General features: G+C 35.5%; 2 protein-coding genes across 4 annotated transcripts in view; one reads left to right on the top strand and one right to left on the bottom strand.

Moving 5' to 3' along the window:
- Nucleotides 1–537: 537 nt before the first annotated feature.
- Nucleotides 538–17,697, top strand: LOC129257864 (amidase-like). 2 transcript variants are annotated; one of them, XM_054896290.2, is made up of 12 exons: nucleotides 538–1,511; nucleotides 3,394–3,570; nucleotides 4,322–4,568; nucleotides 4,996–5,168; nucleotides 5,736–5,875; nucleotides 7,068–7,268; nucleotides 7,883–7,957; nucleotides 9,465–9,630; nucleotides 10,031–10,093; nucleotides 10,916–11,016; nucleotides 11,469–11,655; nucleotides 12,306–17,697. In XM_054896290.2, exons 1-12 carry the CDS (start codon nucleotides 1,034–1,036, stop codon nucleotides 12,497–12,499), a joined length of 2,202 nt encoding a protein of 733 aa, XP_054752265.2. In that variant the 5' UTR covers nucleotides 538–1,033; the 3' UTR covers nucleotides 12,500–17,697. The 2 variants fall into 2 exon arrangements, with proteins under 2 accessions (XP_054752265.2, XP_054752266.2); XM_054896291.2 differs by lacking the exon at nucleotides 3,394–3,570 and having other exon boundaries at nucleotides 570–1,511.
- The window catches only part of LOC129257863 (protein MCM10 homolog), a 24,994-nt gene continuing 23,013 nt past the window's right edge, over nucleotides 15,902–17,882 (bottom strand). For both annotated transcript variants that reach the window (XM_064096312.1, XM_064096313.1), the window contains exon 18: nucleotides 15,902–16,851. In XM_064096312.1, the coding sequence (XP_063952382.1) occupies nucleotides 16,783–16,851 (69 nt within the window). In that variant the 3' untranslated portion in view covers nucleotides 15,902–16,782. The remainder of the gene's footprint in view (nucleotides 16,852–17,882) is intronic.

The raw sequence follows: 17,882 nt of genomic DNA, 5'->3' as shown, positions 1-17,882 counted from the left end.
AGGCGTACGTAAGCAATATAACCATACAATGATTGCAACTATTCATTTCCCGATATAAACTTTATCTTCCCTCGATTGCTACGAACATTATGACTGTCAGGAGATGCCCGGATCTTTGTTCTCTTTCCATTCATACTACACGCGCTTTGTGCTAGCGCATGAGCAATTATTATAAGCACTAGTTGATCGTATCGTAGTGAAAAGCACCTGCTATTTGTATGTGTACGTAATATATCGGCCTATATCTACTCTCGTTTTCTGAAGACATACACGGTACCATATGTTCCTCAAGCTAGACATTGTTACAGTTCATTTTCATATAAAAGTAGGCCTAGTTCAGTTAGACCTATTTTAACTTGATCATTCAATCAATCTTCATTTATAGGCTATATTAATTTTATGCCATGAGTATATGGGCAAAATGCATACCAATGTGTGTCAAGATAAATTTGCATATGCTATTATATGCCAAATATTCGGGAACGGTAGGCCTACAGACAGCCTTTATTGGTTGACCAATCATGAGGTTTATTCTTTGTACAGAATCTGGCCCGGCGTGAGCAGCTGTTGCAATAGCCCGCCTGGAACTGACATGAAACAAAGGCTTGATCGGAGCATGCATGCATGCAGCGCTGCGAAGAAAAAAGCAGGTCTTGACCCGAGCGCGGATCTGGCCCCGCGGCCTTCTGCATAATAAATAAGCCCTGATGATATGACTATTACTATACTAGGCTAGCTTGACACACACACAACGGTAACGATTGGGCGTTGGATCGGTCTACATTATGCACGTAGACCTGCACTTAGTACAGTGTGCGCATAATGCGTCCTTTCGTGCATATGGTTCGTGTATACGCAGTATATAGTCCATATGAACGCTGTACCAAATTAGAGCGGTCTGAAAACACTCACGATTCCTGCTTTTTACCACATTGTTTTGTTGAGTAAAATAGCAGAACTATATACAGTTTTGAAGGTAAAGGACTTTATTGCGGACTGATTGTGTTTACAGGAGGGCTACAGTCCAAACGGCATGGCAAATTCGGGCTCAAATTCGCACCTTACTCCAAGTCGAGGAACTAATTGGAGCCCTGAAGAGATTCGCTCACTCATCGCAGTATGGAGATCGAGTGATATAAAAAATGGCCTGAGCGGACCTCGAAACCAAGAAACTTACGAGCTCATGTCTACGAGGTTGATCGATAGAGGCTGTGCACGAGATTCCCAACAAATTCGGAGCAAGATTAAGAAGCTGAAAATTGCATACAAGAATGTCTTGCGTGGCAGGGAAAGCCGAAAATCTTGCCCATATTTTCAAGACCTCAGTGCAATTCTCGGGGATGGATCTTCGCTTCGTGATCGCCCCAATCGCAGGAAAAATTCCTCGTATTCGAGTACGAGGCAGTCGAGTCGGAGCATGGTGCCTCATCGAGCATTTCGATCGTCAACCTCAACTACATACAACTCATTCGACGGGGAAACAGACCCAGTTGCTAAAGTGTTTCGTGATGGTAAGAGCTGAAACAAATCATTGTTTTGTTTGTAACCCTTTGTTTTAATCCGGGGATTCCCTTTTTTATTTCAACGTGACCACCCGGAAGTGCACAAACGCGCGATGATTGAAAACAGTCATTAGCAATTTGGCTCAGCCTACCTTTATCTTTCAGTTTCATGTGTGATGCTGCAATAATGATGATTCAAACTTTAATATTTGTAATACTAAAAGAAGCATATTATTCATAGACATACCGATATGCCTATTCACTATTTTCCTGTTGAAGAAACTACTACAAGTGCTATTTGATACAACATATTTGATATTGCATGCTGATTGATTGTTCATCATGTTCATCCATTTCTCCCCTTCCTAGTAACATACATGTAATGATGTATATCTCCCCCAAATAAAATATACCAGACTCTGCATAGCCCTCTATTATTTAGTAATGTAATTAATGGCAAGACTTCCGTGTGCCCCTTCCACTAAAAAAAATCTACATCTATAGATTATAGAAAAGGTTTAATTAGTGTATAAAATCTAGCTAACATGTTCTACTACATTTATTAATGTTAGATGATAGATCTAACGTTACTTACAGAACATTTTCTCATAAATGATAACATTTGCACAAATTTTGCAGTGATTTGTAAGTCAATCACATTGAACAATATTTTTTGGGGGGAATTCATAAAATTCCACCCATAAATTATACCCTCCAAGGTTACCTCCAAGTCCAACCAGTAAGAGTTTATACTCTAGTACGATTTCTTTTGTTGTTGAGAATAGGGAAATCTTTTTTCCTCGTCAGTTAAGCAAAAATTAGATTTTAAAAAGTCTTTGTGCAGTATAGATTTGCCTAAGATTTTTCTTTGTTTCAGTTTCCTGTGGGAAAAATTGGTCAATTGAAAAAAAAAATAATTATGTAGTTATTTTTTACCACTTTTTTTATTTTGAGAAGACAAAAATATTAAAATTGTGCTTTTGCTTCTTTCATGTATTAATTGTACTTTAGTACTCCAGACTGAAAATATATCATATGATTTAAAGTATTGAACAGATATATATTGTAAAGAATGAGACAAGCAAAATATGAAAATTGGGAATTGGGCCGAGCGTGCTCTGGTTAATTGTATCAAAAACACAGATTTTCAATATATTATATATATTAAATATCGGAATAATTTTCCTGGTACCGCATCGCAATTTGCTCCTCATTTTGAAAGACTGCTATGCATAAAGTCTTTGGTATAGCATATTTTTACATATGATTGTACATTACTTAGTCTAGAGCTTTTCTTTTATGACCAAAAAATGCTATTCAAATTTGTAAAGCAAAATAATTCCCTGTATATCATTGTGCTATTAATAATGTGATACTGTAATCGCTTCGTATTTTAAGAATTAGTATGGATACCGTAGTTCCCAATCAAAACATTGACATTTCAATATCCTCACTGACAATTTCTCCTTTTTTGCAGTAGTAGTATCATGATGTATTAACAACATCCATTTTTCTATAGCCCTATCATTCTCTTATTCCCACCTGCCTACTTATTTTGTTTTTGTCAAATTCATATTCTGCAGCTACTGTCTCACATGTATATACTGTATGTAATATATATAGAAAAGTAATATGATTAATAAAAACATGTTGACAATGTTGGATGACAAGCTTACATGTTCTAGTACAGTATGTGTTTTAAGTACGGGGATAATTAATTACTATCCCTATTCTTTGCTAATATTTCAGAATTCAAAAGGGTGTAGGGAACAGTTACACTCCATTCAATCTGAATAGTAATTGAATATCAGAGAAGGATACCATGAACACGATCAATTATACATTATAGTTTTTAACTCACCGACTTCATTTCTACATTTTCAATGCATAGCTGCAAACTTTGGACACAAGTCTCCACCTCACACATCTAACTCTTCATCTTCGGCTTCTGGTGTTGCTTCTCCTGTTCATGCAAGCAGCACTGTGGCACTTAACAACCATTCTGAGGCTACTAACGGTGTCCACACAGAAACTAACCATGTTGATACAGAAGAAGCAACAGCGACCAGTAAGTTGCTGAAACTCAAACGTATATATTCCTTCACGTACTTAGTATATAATCTCAGTCTCTCACCTCATTGAAGCGTCTGTCTTGCATGTAATCATTTTCCCTATTCTTTCATTTCATTTCCTTCATTTCTGTGATTCCTGGGAATACAGATATTAACTAACAAGTGGTGCTGAATAAAGAAAAAAAGGAGAGGATACTAAAAGTGGGAAATTTAACCACTCTTAATCTTTTTATCATTTAGTTATAGGAGTGTTAATCATCTCTGTCATGAGAAATAGATTTGCTTTTAAATGGAAGAAGACAAGTTCTAGGTCAGCTGCAAGACATTGGTCAAATTTACCGAGTGTTACAGTCAATTGACATTTTAAAAACTTTTAAAGACCCTACTTTTTTTTCATAAACATGATGACTTGATAGAGATAAATTCAGAAATAATATCTAATATTTGTAATATTTTTTCTTTCTTTGCACAGTAGAAAATAACAGAATCCGTTTGACGTGTCCACCATTCATTAACGATTAAAAAAATAAATTTGTATTCCATACAATGGGTTTGATGACATTACTTACATTAATAATTATTTGTACCCACCTCTGAAGAGAGAGAGAGTAATAATGATAATAATAATTATAATTTCATATTTAAAAACTAAGAACCGATCATTTATCTAAATATTGATAAGGCCTGAACAGGAACTGTTTTTTTTTTATCATTAATTTTGATTGTGTGTGTTTACTTTTTTTTTAGTGGATAAGGATCTGTATAGCACATCCTTGGTGCGTAAACCAGCCATCAGTGAGCTTGAGAAGATTTCCAGCCAGTTTGGACTGTGTCTTGGAGACCCTAAGGTATTGAATGAATACCAGGAAGCCATGGGTGAAATCTTGAAGAAGATCAACAGACTTGACCGGTTGGCCGAGCCCACCTTGCCCGTCAAGTATCCTAGGACTCCAGGATTTCGTCCTTTGCCAGAGGACAACCCATTCAATGCCTGGTAAGGAATAAATTTAATCAGAACAAGGGCAAAAAGCTCTGGAAATATGCAATAAGAAAGATTTTCCCTTCTTCTAGAGACGTTGGTGATACATGGAATTTGTGTGTGTGTTATGTGTTGCAAATTTGCAACTTTGTAATATTATAAAAAGAAGTGAAAAGGTTGTTAATAGTACTGCATCAATTTAGGACATTGTCATAAGATGATTGATCAGTGACCAAGGTGCTAAATAGGGATTGGTTATGAATTGATTCTGCTATATAGATAATGATGTTATTTCTGTTTTTATTTATGATTTACATAAAGATGATGTAGGTGGCATTTTGGAATAGTTTCCTTCTTTGACTGCGCTAGGCCATTCAATCAAGAATGCCATATTTCCTGACTAAGTCCAGCTTCCTGTTCTCTTTTATAATTTTCTTTGCAGGTTCTGGCGGTGCAATATCAAGGGTGCCCCGAGTGGAAGACTCTCCCGCAAGCGTGTGGCCATCAATGACAACATAGCTGTAGCCGGAGTTCCAATGATGGCTGGCTGCCATGCTCTTGAGGGCTACGTGCCAGACTTTGATGCTATCGTAGTCACCCGGATCCTTGATGAAGGTAATTACTGAAATAAAATAGCCGTGTGCAGTGTAATGCTTGATCATCATGAATACTTGCTCTGTTTTGTTGTATGTTGATTTGTACCTTGAATTGGAAGCCACATGCATTGTGCCTTAAATATTTGGAAGTTGATAAAATCTTTACATTTTATACTTTTTGGGAAACACTTCACTTGTATCCAATGGAAAATACAATGCATAATCCAACTATTACCTAATGATGCATGATTACTATGCTACTGTTAGATATTAAGTACTTCAATTACATTGAATTTTATTCATGGAAAGGACATCAATATGCGTCTATTTTCAAACAAAATACACAGAGATACATAGAAAATAAATACCATTCAGTGAAAAAGTATAAATACACATTTTTCTTTATAAACAATGTAGTAATATGTCATACGTGTAACATGAAATCTATATAATCAACAAGATGCACTAGGAATAATGGAATTCTTTGTGTGAAGAAACAATTAAGATTAAGTACTGTATGTGCACATGTTTGATTTGGGTAAATTAGGGATTTGTGACTGTATAGATTCTGTTTACATTGTCCCAGGTGGCACCATTCTGGGAAAGTCGATGTGTGAGAACCTGTGTTTCTCTGGAGGAAGCTTTACGAGTGCCAAAGGACCAGTGTGCAATGCTTACAATGTGGCCAAGAGTGCAGGAGGGTCGAGCTCCGGTGGAGCCGTATTGGTAAGACGCCAAACACCTTTCATCAGATAGAACGCGCTAGCAATTCATTACTTGTATAGCCAACTGAGCAGGTGCTGTCATACTTGCTACTATAAACATGGTAGAGAATATGTAGCTGTATGGCATTAACATGTACATGTGTGTGTTGCATAGTGTCAATTGGTAACAGTGGCTTGTAAAGAGTCCTGTTGGGAATGTAGTGCTAATTGGCTTTTGAATATATTTTAAAGGCCTAAATTAAGGTAGACAAGACTCAGAATATTTAAATGAATGACAGTATCATTTCATTATCTGTAACCTATACTGTACATTTTTTTTTAATGCTTCATGGTTATAAAAGTTTCTCTAAATCCACATGTAAGTTCAAATCATTCTAGAATTCATTGCTTATTTAGTCAGGTTCAGTCATAAATTATTGTCAATAGGCAGCATTATGTACATCTACATGTACAATATGGAAAACACTAAAAGCTCTCCACTCAATCATAAGTTAGTGTTTTGGACATTCTTTTCAATTTTATAATGGAACTCTGCAATTCAAATTTATAGAGATTATTCATTGAGTTAAAACTCCACGATGTACATGTATGATGTGTATTGAAATATCATACACAACTGCAGAATTGATGTTACATTCATTAAAGAAAATCTTAAATCTTGGTCTGACTTTGTTATAATAATTTCATTTTGCAAATGAGCTCCCATTAGCAGTGGATTCTAGAATTTAGATACATTTTCCGCAAAGAGTTGCCATCCATTAAAAAACACACCTAAATTTTACGTAGCACAATTTTAGTCATTGATCACAAAACTTTTTAATTGCCAATAAAGACAATTGTTGATGTGCCTTTTTTTGCTTTGAAAATATTGATGGCAATGATCAAAGGTGTTGGATATCTGCTGTAACCATTGCCCTGTGTAAACTGATATTTGAAAATCTTTTTGTATAGTGGCTGTGAACTTTATCATTTGGCTGCAATTACCTGGTGGACTGGTCTTTGTATTAAGTCTCTCTGAGTATTGAGAGAATTAAGCTTTAAAGGGAAACTTGCTAGAAATAGCAATCTAATTCAACTCTTTATGAAATGTTTCTTGTTTAGAAATACGAACTGGTCGCTCTTTCTGATGAAGAAGAAAAAAATCAAGAGTAACCGTTATAATAATACTTGTAGTGAATGTCTTGATACCTCAGGTTGCGTGCAATGAAGTTGACATGGCAATTGGTGGAGACCAACGAGGCTCCATCCGCGTTCCTGCCAGCTGGAATGGAATAGTTGGACTCAAGCCTAGTTATGGTCTCGTGCCATATACTGGGGCTATGTCCATAGACCCATCCCTGGACCATGTTGGACCAATGGCACGCAGTGTCCATGACTGTGCTCTGATTCTTGAGGTAAGATTAGAGTTGGATTAACCATTGTTTACCACACAAATTTTGTAATTGTCGTGCAACCACCCCACATCACAACACACTGGATGAGGATTTTTTTTTTTCAAGTCTTGTGCGTCTTTTGGTACCAACTTGAAGAAAATCAGACAAGGGGTCACCATGTCATGGACATGGTTCATTTTGCAATTGAAAATACTGATTTCATAAATTGTCGCAAAATGCTGATAACTTTACATCCTGAGATATTTGACCCTACTTTCTCATTTGAAATTGATCTAAATTACATCCTGGTACACATTCAGGTGGTATCAAAGCAATGACACAGAAAATTTCAAAATAATTGATTCTGTTTGACATTTTTTTTCAAAAACAATGTTGGCATTGTTGCAAATGCATTCAAGCAACTTTGTGCTAAGTGTTTGGCATCAAAACCCTAAATTTGAGGAAAAAATCAACAGAAAAATTGTTGCCCCCACCAAAAAAAAAATATATATATATTTGTGACACCCTTTACATGTGTGCAATTGCAAAACTTCACCTTTCACGCAAAGCAGTTTCTTGAAGAAATTCATACTATCGGTGTTTCTTTGATTTTAATGTTGTTTCCCATCTTTCAGGCAATTGCTGGTCACAATGATGGCCTGGATCCCAGACAGCCCCGTAGTATCGTAGTACCAGAATACACCAAGGAGGTAAGTGTCGGTATACAGAAGTGAAATGTTTGAAATTATGGACATCGATAACACCAGGCAATAAACCGTGATTATATACCCCATTTGTGAATCTAATTTTTGAGAGAAAGAAATAATAGTTATTGATTTGTTTTATCCGACTACTGAAATAATAAAAAGTTTTTGAACAGTTGGTTTTAGGTTTTCTATGAGGTCAATGGTAATTTCTGAAAAATATTCTTTGAATTTTTTTTTTTGAAAAATAGAATACATGGACCTTCAGCTAATGATATGTTGTAAAAGGTCTTGATCCTTTGTATTATCAGGGTGCGACAAAATCGCTTGCCCGGGGCAAGTGAAAATGACGTGCGGGCAAGCATTTCTCAAAGTCAATTGCCCGATCGGGCAAGTGGTTGTTTTGAAAATGAAAACGATTTTACAGTATTTTTTGATAATTTTTCGATAAATTGCAATTATCGGCCAATTATCTCTCATACAAAATGTCATACCAGTTAAAAAAACAGTGGAAACATGTCAAATCAGCGCCAATTTACCGACAGTTTATCGCCAACGGTCCCGTTCGATGGGGGCTGCCATCTTACTTTCTAAACTATACTGTGCGCATGCGCTACTAATCGACGAAGGAGCTAGCTGGGGAAACCTCTCTCGCCCTCTTAGCGCATGCTCTAATACATCGGCGCTACAGTACATGTACATACGTACACGAGCGATCGCGAGCCAGCCGACTCTCGAGCTAGATTGCGCTGAATGCATGCAAGCTTCGGACTGACTCGGCCAGGACTCGGCTTCAACTTCAAACCAAATAAACAATGAGTCGTCAGACTAAAATAGGCGACTTTTGTCATCGCGATCGGCGACCAGGGGCCTGTTGCAGAAAGAGTTGCGTTTAAACGAAAGGCCAAAAAATCAATCGCAAGTCCCAAATGCGTATTGTTGATTGGTTGAAAATCAAGTTACGCATGACTTTTTAGAGTTGCGATTGATTGCAACGCTTTCTGCAACGAGCCCCAGAACAACTTGAACAAGAGTCAAGAAAAAGAAATGCCGAGGCCAGCGCCAGTAAATCAAGTTCAACCTGGACAGAAAAGAATAATTAAGAGCAAAAGAATTTTTGGAAAAAAATCGGGCAAGCAGTTTTTTCTATCGGGCAAGCAAATTTTTTTATCACTTGCCCGACAGGGCAAGGAATGAAATTTTTTTTGGTAGAGGCCTGGTATTTTGCATACATAATTAGTCTAATGTAATTGATTTTTGAAGTGTTAAATTAAACAATTTTTGTAGATAATGTCACTGATGACCTTGTGCGTTCATGTGGTCGATTGCCAGGGTGTTGACACTTTAATTCCCCCCCCCCCCCGCCAACAATATCATCTACAAAAATACCCTAGCTTGATTAGGGATTCGTTGAATCTGCCTCCTTAATGAAGATTCTTTTCTCTCGAGATATAGAAACCATTTTTTAAAATTCAGAATGTCAATTATATATTTTCATTTTTTTAAATTTTAGTTGAGCCAGTGTAGCCTGGAAGGAATCAAGATCGCCATCTTGAAAGAAGGATTTGGTCAGCCTGAGTCTGACCCGAAGGTTGACACCCTGGTGAGGAAAGCCATAGATCAGCTAGCCTATGCTGGAGCTCAGATCACAGAGGTCTCTATACCTCTCCATGTTGAATGTAAGTCACAATGTTTATCTCTCATTGTAAACAACCCTCTATCTCTCTCTCTCTCTGCTGCTGAATGTAAACAACTTCTCATTACTTGAGTAAATAAATCTATCATTGACTTACTGACATATTATTAAAACAAAAATGAAAGGGTCACACGAAAGAAAACAAAGCATTCTCATGACTGCGATTTGTGGTTTTATATTTTCAGAAATCTTTGTCCATCAGGACATTTTATAAATCTTGGGCAGCTGTTGCTGTCTCAATGTGGATTAATTTCATACCACAAATAGTGTTTGATGGTTGAACACGACAATCGCTTGTATGCTTAGTTTGTATTGATGTTCAATTATCTGTCCATTTGTATCCATTACTAGCAATTTTTCATTGTATTGTGGATTGTTTACAGGTACAAACATATGGGCAGCCATTGCTTATGAAGGACTACTTGATAACACCATTATGACCGGAGGTAAGTTTGAATTACTAATTTTATTATACACTATAAATTCGGAAGTTGTTTGAAGGTTTGCATGGTGGCATGTACAATCGCTGATGTGGTTTACGGTACACCATGTGGAGTGTTATAGAAACAGTGGATAGAAGAAGAGAAGGAATGGATAGGCGAGAAAGTGGAGATTTGAGAGTAGAGTATTCTTTCTTGAAAGTAGTCCTGAAAAGGACTGTAAACCAGGAAAGATTGATGAGTTGAGAACAGCTTGAGTAGTAGAGCTGATGAGGAGATGCTGGCTTGAGTCGGCGAGTAGAGATGATGAGTAGTAGAGAGACTCGACGTTTCGGACAGGTTGACTGTCCGTCTTCAGGAATACTCTACTCTCAAATCTCCACTTTCTCGCCTATCCATTCCTTCTCTTCTTCCATCCAATGTTTCTATAACACTCCACATGGTGTACCGTAAACCACATCAGCGACACTATAAATTGCATGTAAGTCTTAGCTCTTAGTGTCTGGAGAATGATAATCAATATTTTGCCATTCTTTGTATTACATAATAAGATTTTTTTTAAGTGTCATATTAATGCCTCTACTTTATACTCAACTCATATATCAACTCAAATGATCATGAACAGGGAGAAATTTGACACAGATTGAAATTCACTGTAGAATAAGTGGGTATTATGACATCGTTTTTTGAGGTGGTTTCAACATAAAAGGTGATAACTTCAACATAAAAGGTGGTCTTTGTTGGTTTGATTCTGCATTGGTGGCAAATATGTGATAGAATGATAGTCCAAGTGACCCATCGATTGATATGACTATTTTCTACTTTCAGGTGTTGGCACAGGATACCGTGGCTTCTATCCTACCAGTATGATGAGTTCAGCTGGAAAATCACTCAAAGCTAGGGTCAATGACCTCAATCATTCTCAGAAGGTATTCTTTGATATTCATCTGTATATCTTATTTTAGCTGATTCTTTAATTTGATTAATGTCTGATTATGATTTTGTCGTAACCTATCCTATCCTATCTGTTCTGGTTGAGCATTGCACCGGGTATTGAGAGATAATGTTAAAATCTTTACACCTGTTATTTGGTTAAATGTTATTTTATTCATAATCATAAAGATGAAGGGCACTGGATAAAATGATGCCTAACGTGCATTTGATATGGGGACTGAAATGTACATAATGGTATGAAGATTGATGCATGAATTTATACAACATGAATATTTTGAATACATATGTAAATTCAGTGCATATGTCAATAAATTTTTGGTTTAATTTGAAAAGATTTGCAGGATTTTATCAAGTTAAGTGTTCTATCTGCATCATGAGTAAATCATTGCACTTTGTTGATTCTCAATATATAATAATTTTATTTTAGATTGCAATGCTGATGGGGCAATACATGAAGACCAACTACCAGAGCCAACTCTATGGCAAGGGCCAAAACATACGCCTACTCCTCACCCAGGCCTACGACGATGTTTACAAAGATTATGATGTCATCGCCATGCCAACCGTCCCATTTACTGCCACCGACCTACCCAAAAAGAATTGCTCCTTGTCAAGTAAGTAAAAAATGTTTAAGAGCTTCCAGGTGTATGAGTTACTGGATATTATTTTCCCCAATATCCCATGTGCCACAGAAAGTCAGAAATATATTTTTCATTGGAGAGAAATTTCCTGACTTAGATAAAAGGTTGAAGTAGTCAAAAAGCTTATCCCATGGAGATATAACGTAATTGTGTTTATTGTCTAACATCTAATTCACATTTAGAAATTTGTTTCATATATCTGACCTTGTTTCATATCCTCTTGTGAACCATGTATTGTTATTATCCTATTTTTGGATGAAACAAGGTACATGTATGCTCCTAATTATGGCAATAATAGCAGAAGACTTCTGATTTGCTCTAGTAATAATAAGACGTGCAAGATGGGTCAGATGGCAGAATGGGTTTGTCAATGTAAGTATGCATTAGCACTGTTGCTAATTTTCTTGTACAAGAGAGTTTTCATCAGTGTTACTGAATATATTTGTATATTAATATATTTGTGACATACAGGGTTGACCTAATCGCAGATTTGATGAGAACTCCCACCCCCTTTGAATTTGTCTGTGTAAGCTGTCTGCTTAGAAGCCAAAACCGTAAAATATGGCAATGATTGCAATAGACAGAAAGTTAATGTCCATGTTCAATCCCATTTGCAATTCCAGAATTCCTTGAACTGTCGACCAACATGATGACCAACACGATGGCCGCCAACTTGACCGGTCATCCCTCACTGACCATCAATGCAGGATACCTGGACACCCAACCTGTGGGTCTTCTCTTGACTGGACGTGTCTTTGAAGAGGTCTTACTCCTGCAGGTGGCGAGTACCTTCGAGAAGGTCAGAGATGAAGCGTAAGGCAGTGCCGTGCCATTCACACCCGATTCATTCCAGTGTATCGACAGAAAGATTGTGCCTGTTGTTGTTTGCTTGTAAAAACATTAAGGAAAGGTTATAATGAATTTTAGAAAAAGGTATTAGGTGTTTACTGCACAATGTGTGGTTAATCTTTCACCACAACTGTTTAGTTTAGAAGATTTGAAGTGGACAGATGAGGAAGATGAATAAAGTGGAAAGTTCTGTCGGGGATACTATTTAGAAATGATCAGGCCAGAAAACCATCCAGAGTGGGTCCTTTGGTATGCATATAAAGGTATAATGTAGGGCCTGAAAATAAGATGCCAAGGTTTTGCCCGACAGTTGCATGACTGTAATTCCACTATTCTGAACCCAACTGCCTTTGTCAGGAATAACGGTGTAAATCCATGCATGTTATGCAACCTATAACATAAGTTCAATTGATACAAAAGATAAAAAATCAAACAAGCAGGTCACTTAAATTTCATTATAATGAATGGTAAAATTAGGGTTGTGGCATTTTGAAATTTCATTTATCACTATAAATGCCACAGCGTGATATGCAAATTAAGAGTCGATGTCACACATTCACTTTGTCTTCTGTAATTTATTATATGACATGAAATATTTGATTTTTCTAGATTTGATAATTCTACATGCTGAAAGTGTAGTCCAACCATGTTTTACATTGTTGGTGAAAAAATGAAACATTTCATATTTTATGTAATTAAAATAGAAAAGTGGGTGTTTGACATCACAGAATCCCTCAGAAACCATACCTTACAATGTGCATATTTATTTATTGAAATCAACTTGTTGTTGGGGTGGACTTCTCCTTGATAAAACTCATCACATATATAAGATCAAGTCCACTGTTGGATTTTAGTGTTGACATGTGCCTGGCTGCAACTGTTTACAATGTGGGAAAGAATTGCACTATTTTGGTATAAAGTAAAACAATGAATTTAGGACAAAATTTTTGACAACGGGAGAAGCACCCTAATGCAAATGATTACTGTGTATTCACTTTGAGCATTTTGTATATTGTATTTGTCCACTTCAGTATGCAAAATTAGATGTTTTCATTACTTTTATTCGAAGTTATTTGGGAGTCAAAAGATGCACATGAAGGTGTTGAGATGTTGCGATATCAGATTGATGGGATATTGATTTGAGATTCAAGAAATATGTAAATAAAACAAAAGCATTCCACTACTCTTGCCAGAGTCGGGCTTGGTAGTTCTATACGTTTTATGTGTTTGTGTTGAAGTAGAACAGACTTTGTACATCTGTTATGTTCCATAGATATTTCTTTTAAGGACAAGTTTTACATGAGAAAGGACAATTGTATGAATAAAAAGAGGGTGGTTTCAATATTTTATTTAAAATGATTAGCATTATGAAACACTCCTTGGATGGAAAGGTTGATATAATTTTTGTGAAAAGAGAGATACCACCAACATTGAAATTCATCAATACTGGACTAGTGTATCATTTTTTTTTAAATGTTATATTTCTAAACACATCATTGTCGACAAATGTTTTCTCAACAATATCAAGAAAGTGCCAACTTTTTAACTGCAATTGTGCAAAAACTGTAGATTTTGTGCAGATGTCATCAATGACCTGAATTGTATGTAGAAAGCTGCACTGCACAATGGATCTATCACCTTGTGGATGGCTATTATATGTGATTTCGTAAATGTGTGAAAGAAAAAAAAGTATGGTGTAGGTATTTAAAATTGCACTTTGTAGATAAGGTTGGATTGCAAAGAGACAATGCTATAATGCATCTGTATTACTATTAAGCACATTGGTTGTTGGTAATATGTTATGTTTTGTATATGATCTGACTGGTTTCAAAATTTTCAATACCAGAGTAGTGAATTACTTAATTTTGATGATTTTTAATAATGAGTATGATACCTATCTCAGCATAAATACATTTAAAAAGGGAAGATCTTTAAAGGAAAAGTGGAGGACTGTGCAATTTTGATTTTGAGGTATAATTTTCAACTTTCTGATATTTTCAAAACTGGTTCCACCAATATGTCTTGGTAAATATAAAAGGATACAGCGTGTGTGGAAGAATCTTGCTTTAATAGAAGCCTGCGGTGGAAATTAGCTGTGATTTCTCACTGATTGAGAATTACCATTTGATACAATTAACACAGAAAATCAAGGAAAATATAAAAAACAGAATTTGATTTTGTGAAGCAAAGAAATCGAGGCTCAATTTTAGACATTCAAAATTTTCATTCTAATTGTACAATTTTAGAAAAGCACTCTGTTATATCTTGTTCTCTATCAATTTTAATAGCATCTGTGTTGTGCTGCACAAAGTCTGTTGCCAAAACGAGCACTCTTGTAATTTTAGCAAGCCACAGTCTGTTTACATTTTGTGAAAGTCTTGCAATTAAGTGAAAACTAAAGCAAACAATGTATTCATCAATTTCTGTTATACTTTATTTTGAATTTCAATTATGGGTACTTAAAATTTTGAATTTGTTACAACAGTTGATAATTAGTTTTGATTTGAATTTTTATTGAATTAAATTTCATTTCCCCTGCAAGTAATGAATAGTTCCATAGCCAGTATTCAATTTGTTTTCCTCCAATATCCTTTAATGGCAAGTTGTCAGAATTATTTGGATTTATGCGTAGATAAAATGCAGTTTCACCAAACTGTTGATTTAAGAATTTGAAGTCAATGCTATCAATAGCTTAATTTGTTCCCCTTTCTTGTCTAAAAAAAAAGAATTTCCAGAGCTAGCTTTTGTTTTAAATAAAACTTTTTTTTTTATCCTTGTGACAAAATATGCACATTAGGCCTACTTATGTTAAAAAAAAGGTTGGGCCATTTTGACGTGTCAAATTTTATGAAATCATAATAGCAAGTCGTGAAACATTGCAGTGAGAGATTCTCACATTTGAATTTTATCACAAACATGTCTTCGGGTTTAGACAGATTAGCCCACTCTGATTAAAGTGTTGCATTCGGCTCATGGCAATTTAAAACTTTGACATCGATCTCAAATGTGTGCTTGGGAGACGGGTAACAGTCACTCTCAAAGTTGTGATAAGATAGGGCCATGACCATTTTGTCATGGCATATGTTTTGAACATTGTTTCTTACATACGCAATTGTAACTCGTATAAAAGGATGATATCAGTCATTCATATCCACAAAAGTTGAATCTATGGAAGTATAATTTGAAGGAAGAAAAAGTGAAAATCAAGTTGGCACCTAATAATTTACTTGTTCATAACCAATCTTGCCTCAAAGTTGATTCTTATTTCTTTTACGAGAGAAAATACAAAATACCATATACATTGCAAAATGTCATTGAACACATATGGACTCACAAGCAAAACTGAAAACAAATTGCAAATGAAGAACAATTTTCCTCAAAATATTCAATGAAAATTTTATTCATTAATCCGCATCATGATTCCTTGTTTTACCAATAGATAACAAAGTATAGATACATATAGAGCAAGCATGTTCAAATTGATTTCAGATATTTCTTATTTACAATATGTTGGTAATGTTGATAAGACGTGGTAATTTCAAGTTTACAACTTTCCTCTCGTACAAAAATACTGATAATGGAATGAGTAGGTGTTAAAGGGATTTTTTTCATCAACAAAATATTTAAAAGAAAAAAAGAAAACACAAATAAGCAGTTAACATTTTTTTGAGACAAAGAAAAACAGATTAAAGAAAGAAAATAAATGTGTTACACTACAATCACATCTTTTATTATAGACACATTCAGATTATTAAACAAGTTAGACAATTAACAATTTGGTAAATATTATTTTTTAACTGTGTCAGACCAATTGATACTTTTTCTGAGCTTGAAAAGTAACTTGGTATGAGAAACATTGGAAATAAAGTATAAAAGGCAAACACTTGATATTTTTTTATATCAAGATATTGACCTCAAGTATCATGGGTAATTTCATAGACAGTGGCGGATTTATCATCCATTTTCTAAGCTAGAAAGTAAGGAAAAGAAAAATGTTGGAGGTACAAACAATTACTCTTCATGAATTATCAAGTACAAACATTACCACCAAAATCATCCGGCACCATATTTAGTTTTAAACTTGAGTAAGGGGAACATTGTCAAGGTAGATTCTCATGTAACGGTTTGGAAAACGATTGATGGCAATGACTGCAATGTACAATTTATCGTGAAAATCCAGCGTGCAATTGATTGCTAAACTTTTGTGTTTACGGTACCCTGATAAAACATTTAGGTGCCACTGCTCTGAGTTTACAGGTACTTCTCTTCCAATCCTCGAACAAGTAGGGTCTCTCCTCCGATCTTTGGCCCGTTTCTCTCCTGTAGTAATGACAAATCAATGGTAAATTGCTGGGGTGAAAAACACTCCTGTTCCTGTGAAATAATCACTGTAAATCATTTGTAGAAGCAAACATTCTGTATCTTGGCAAATTGCAATATGTACATACTTTTTTTTTTTGGTGTAAGTTATATCTTGCCAAAGCCTGATGACATCTCTGTCTCATGTCATGTTTTGTTTGAGATTCTACCTTGCATATGTAGAAGTTGAAATGTTGCAAGGGGACTATTGGTACACAAATGATTGTAAATATACTTGCAGGTGGTATCCATGTTTGATGTACGTGCCAAATGTGATGATGTATTTCACAGCTTTCTTTGATATCGGGTTGCTTGTAGATAAATGCTGGAAATATTTTGATGAATTTGTATAAATCAGCACATGGATATTGACTTGTGAAATGTTATTAGACGTGCAGTGCAAAAGCAGCATTAAAACTTGTAATGGAGATATTCTGTGATGTGAGCCAGATATTAGTTTTGATGTATAATTACTTTAACGAGGGTAAAAAAGGGTGATGAGTATTATCTTTCACTTACATGTTCGGGAACAATGACAATTTCTTATTTGATTTCGATACGTCACGATTGTTCAAAGTTTGTATGATGGCTATTTCATGACGAACATGATTCTATGATTATAAGCATTCACATATTGTTTTAATGCGACAAATATTGTACTTGCAAGAAGGGGCAGTGTTCTTTTTGTATCTTTTGTGAAATATGTGTAATATGTGTTTTTCAAATTATTCTTGCACATTGTATGTCATCTGTTGCCAGTGTGGTATTTGTTTTATAGTCATTAAATGTTTTTATGTGCAAAGAAAACTTGACTTTTTTGAAGAACTTGTACTGTCACTATTATGAAATGGTTGGGTGATACACAAAAAGCCCCCCCCCCCCCCTCCTCAATCAACACTAATCACACATAATATTGACAGAAACATCAAGGGATTGACATGCATTGCCATATTGTTTTCTAAAAGACAGGCATGATATTTTTCTGACGAAAA

The sequence above is a fragment of the Lytechinus pictus genome, chromosome 3, assembly GCF_037042905.1.
Source record: "Lytechinus pictus isolate F3 Inbred chromosome 3, Lp3.0, whole genome shotgun sequence".
Taxonomy (NCBI): Eukaryota; Metazoa; Echinodermata; class Echinoidea; order Temnopleuroida; family Toxopneustidae; genus Lytechinus; species Lytechinus pictus.
This window is presented reverse-complemented; position numbering and strand designations above follow the sequence as displayed.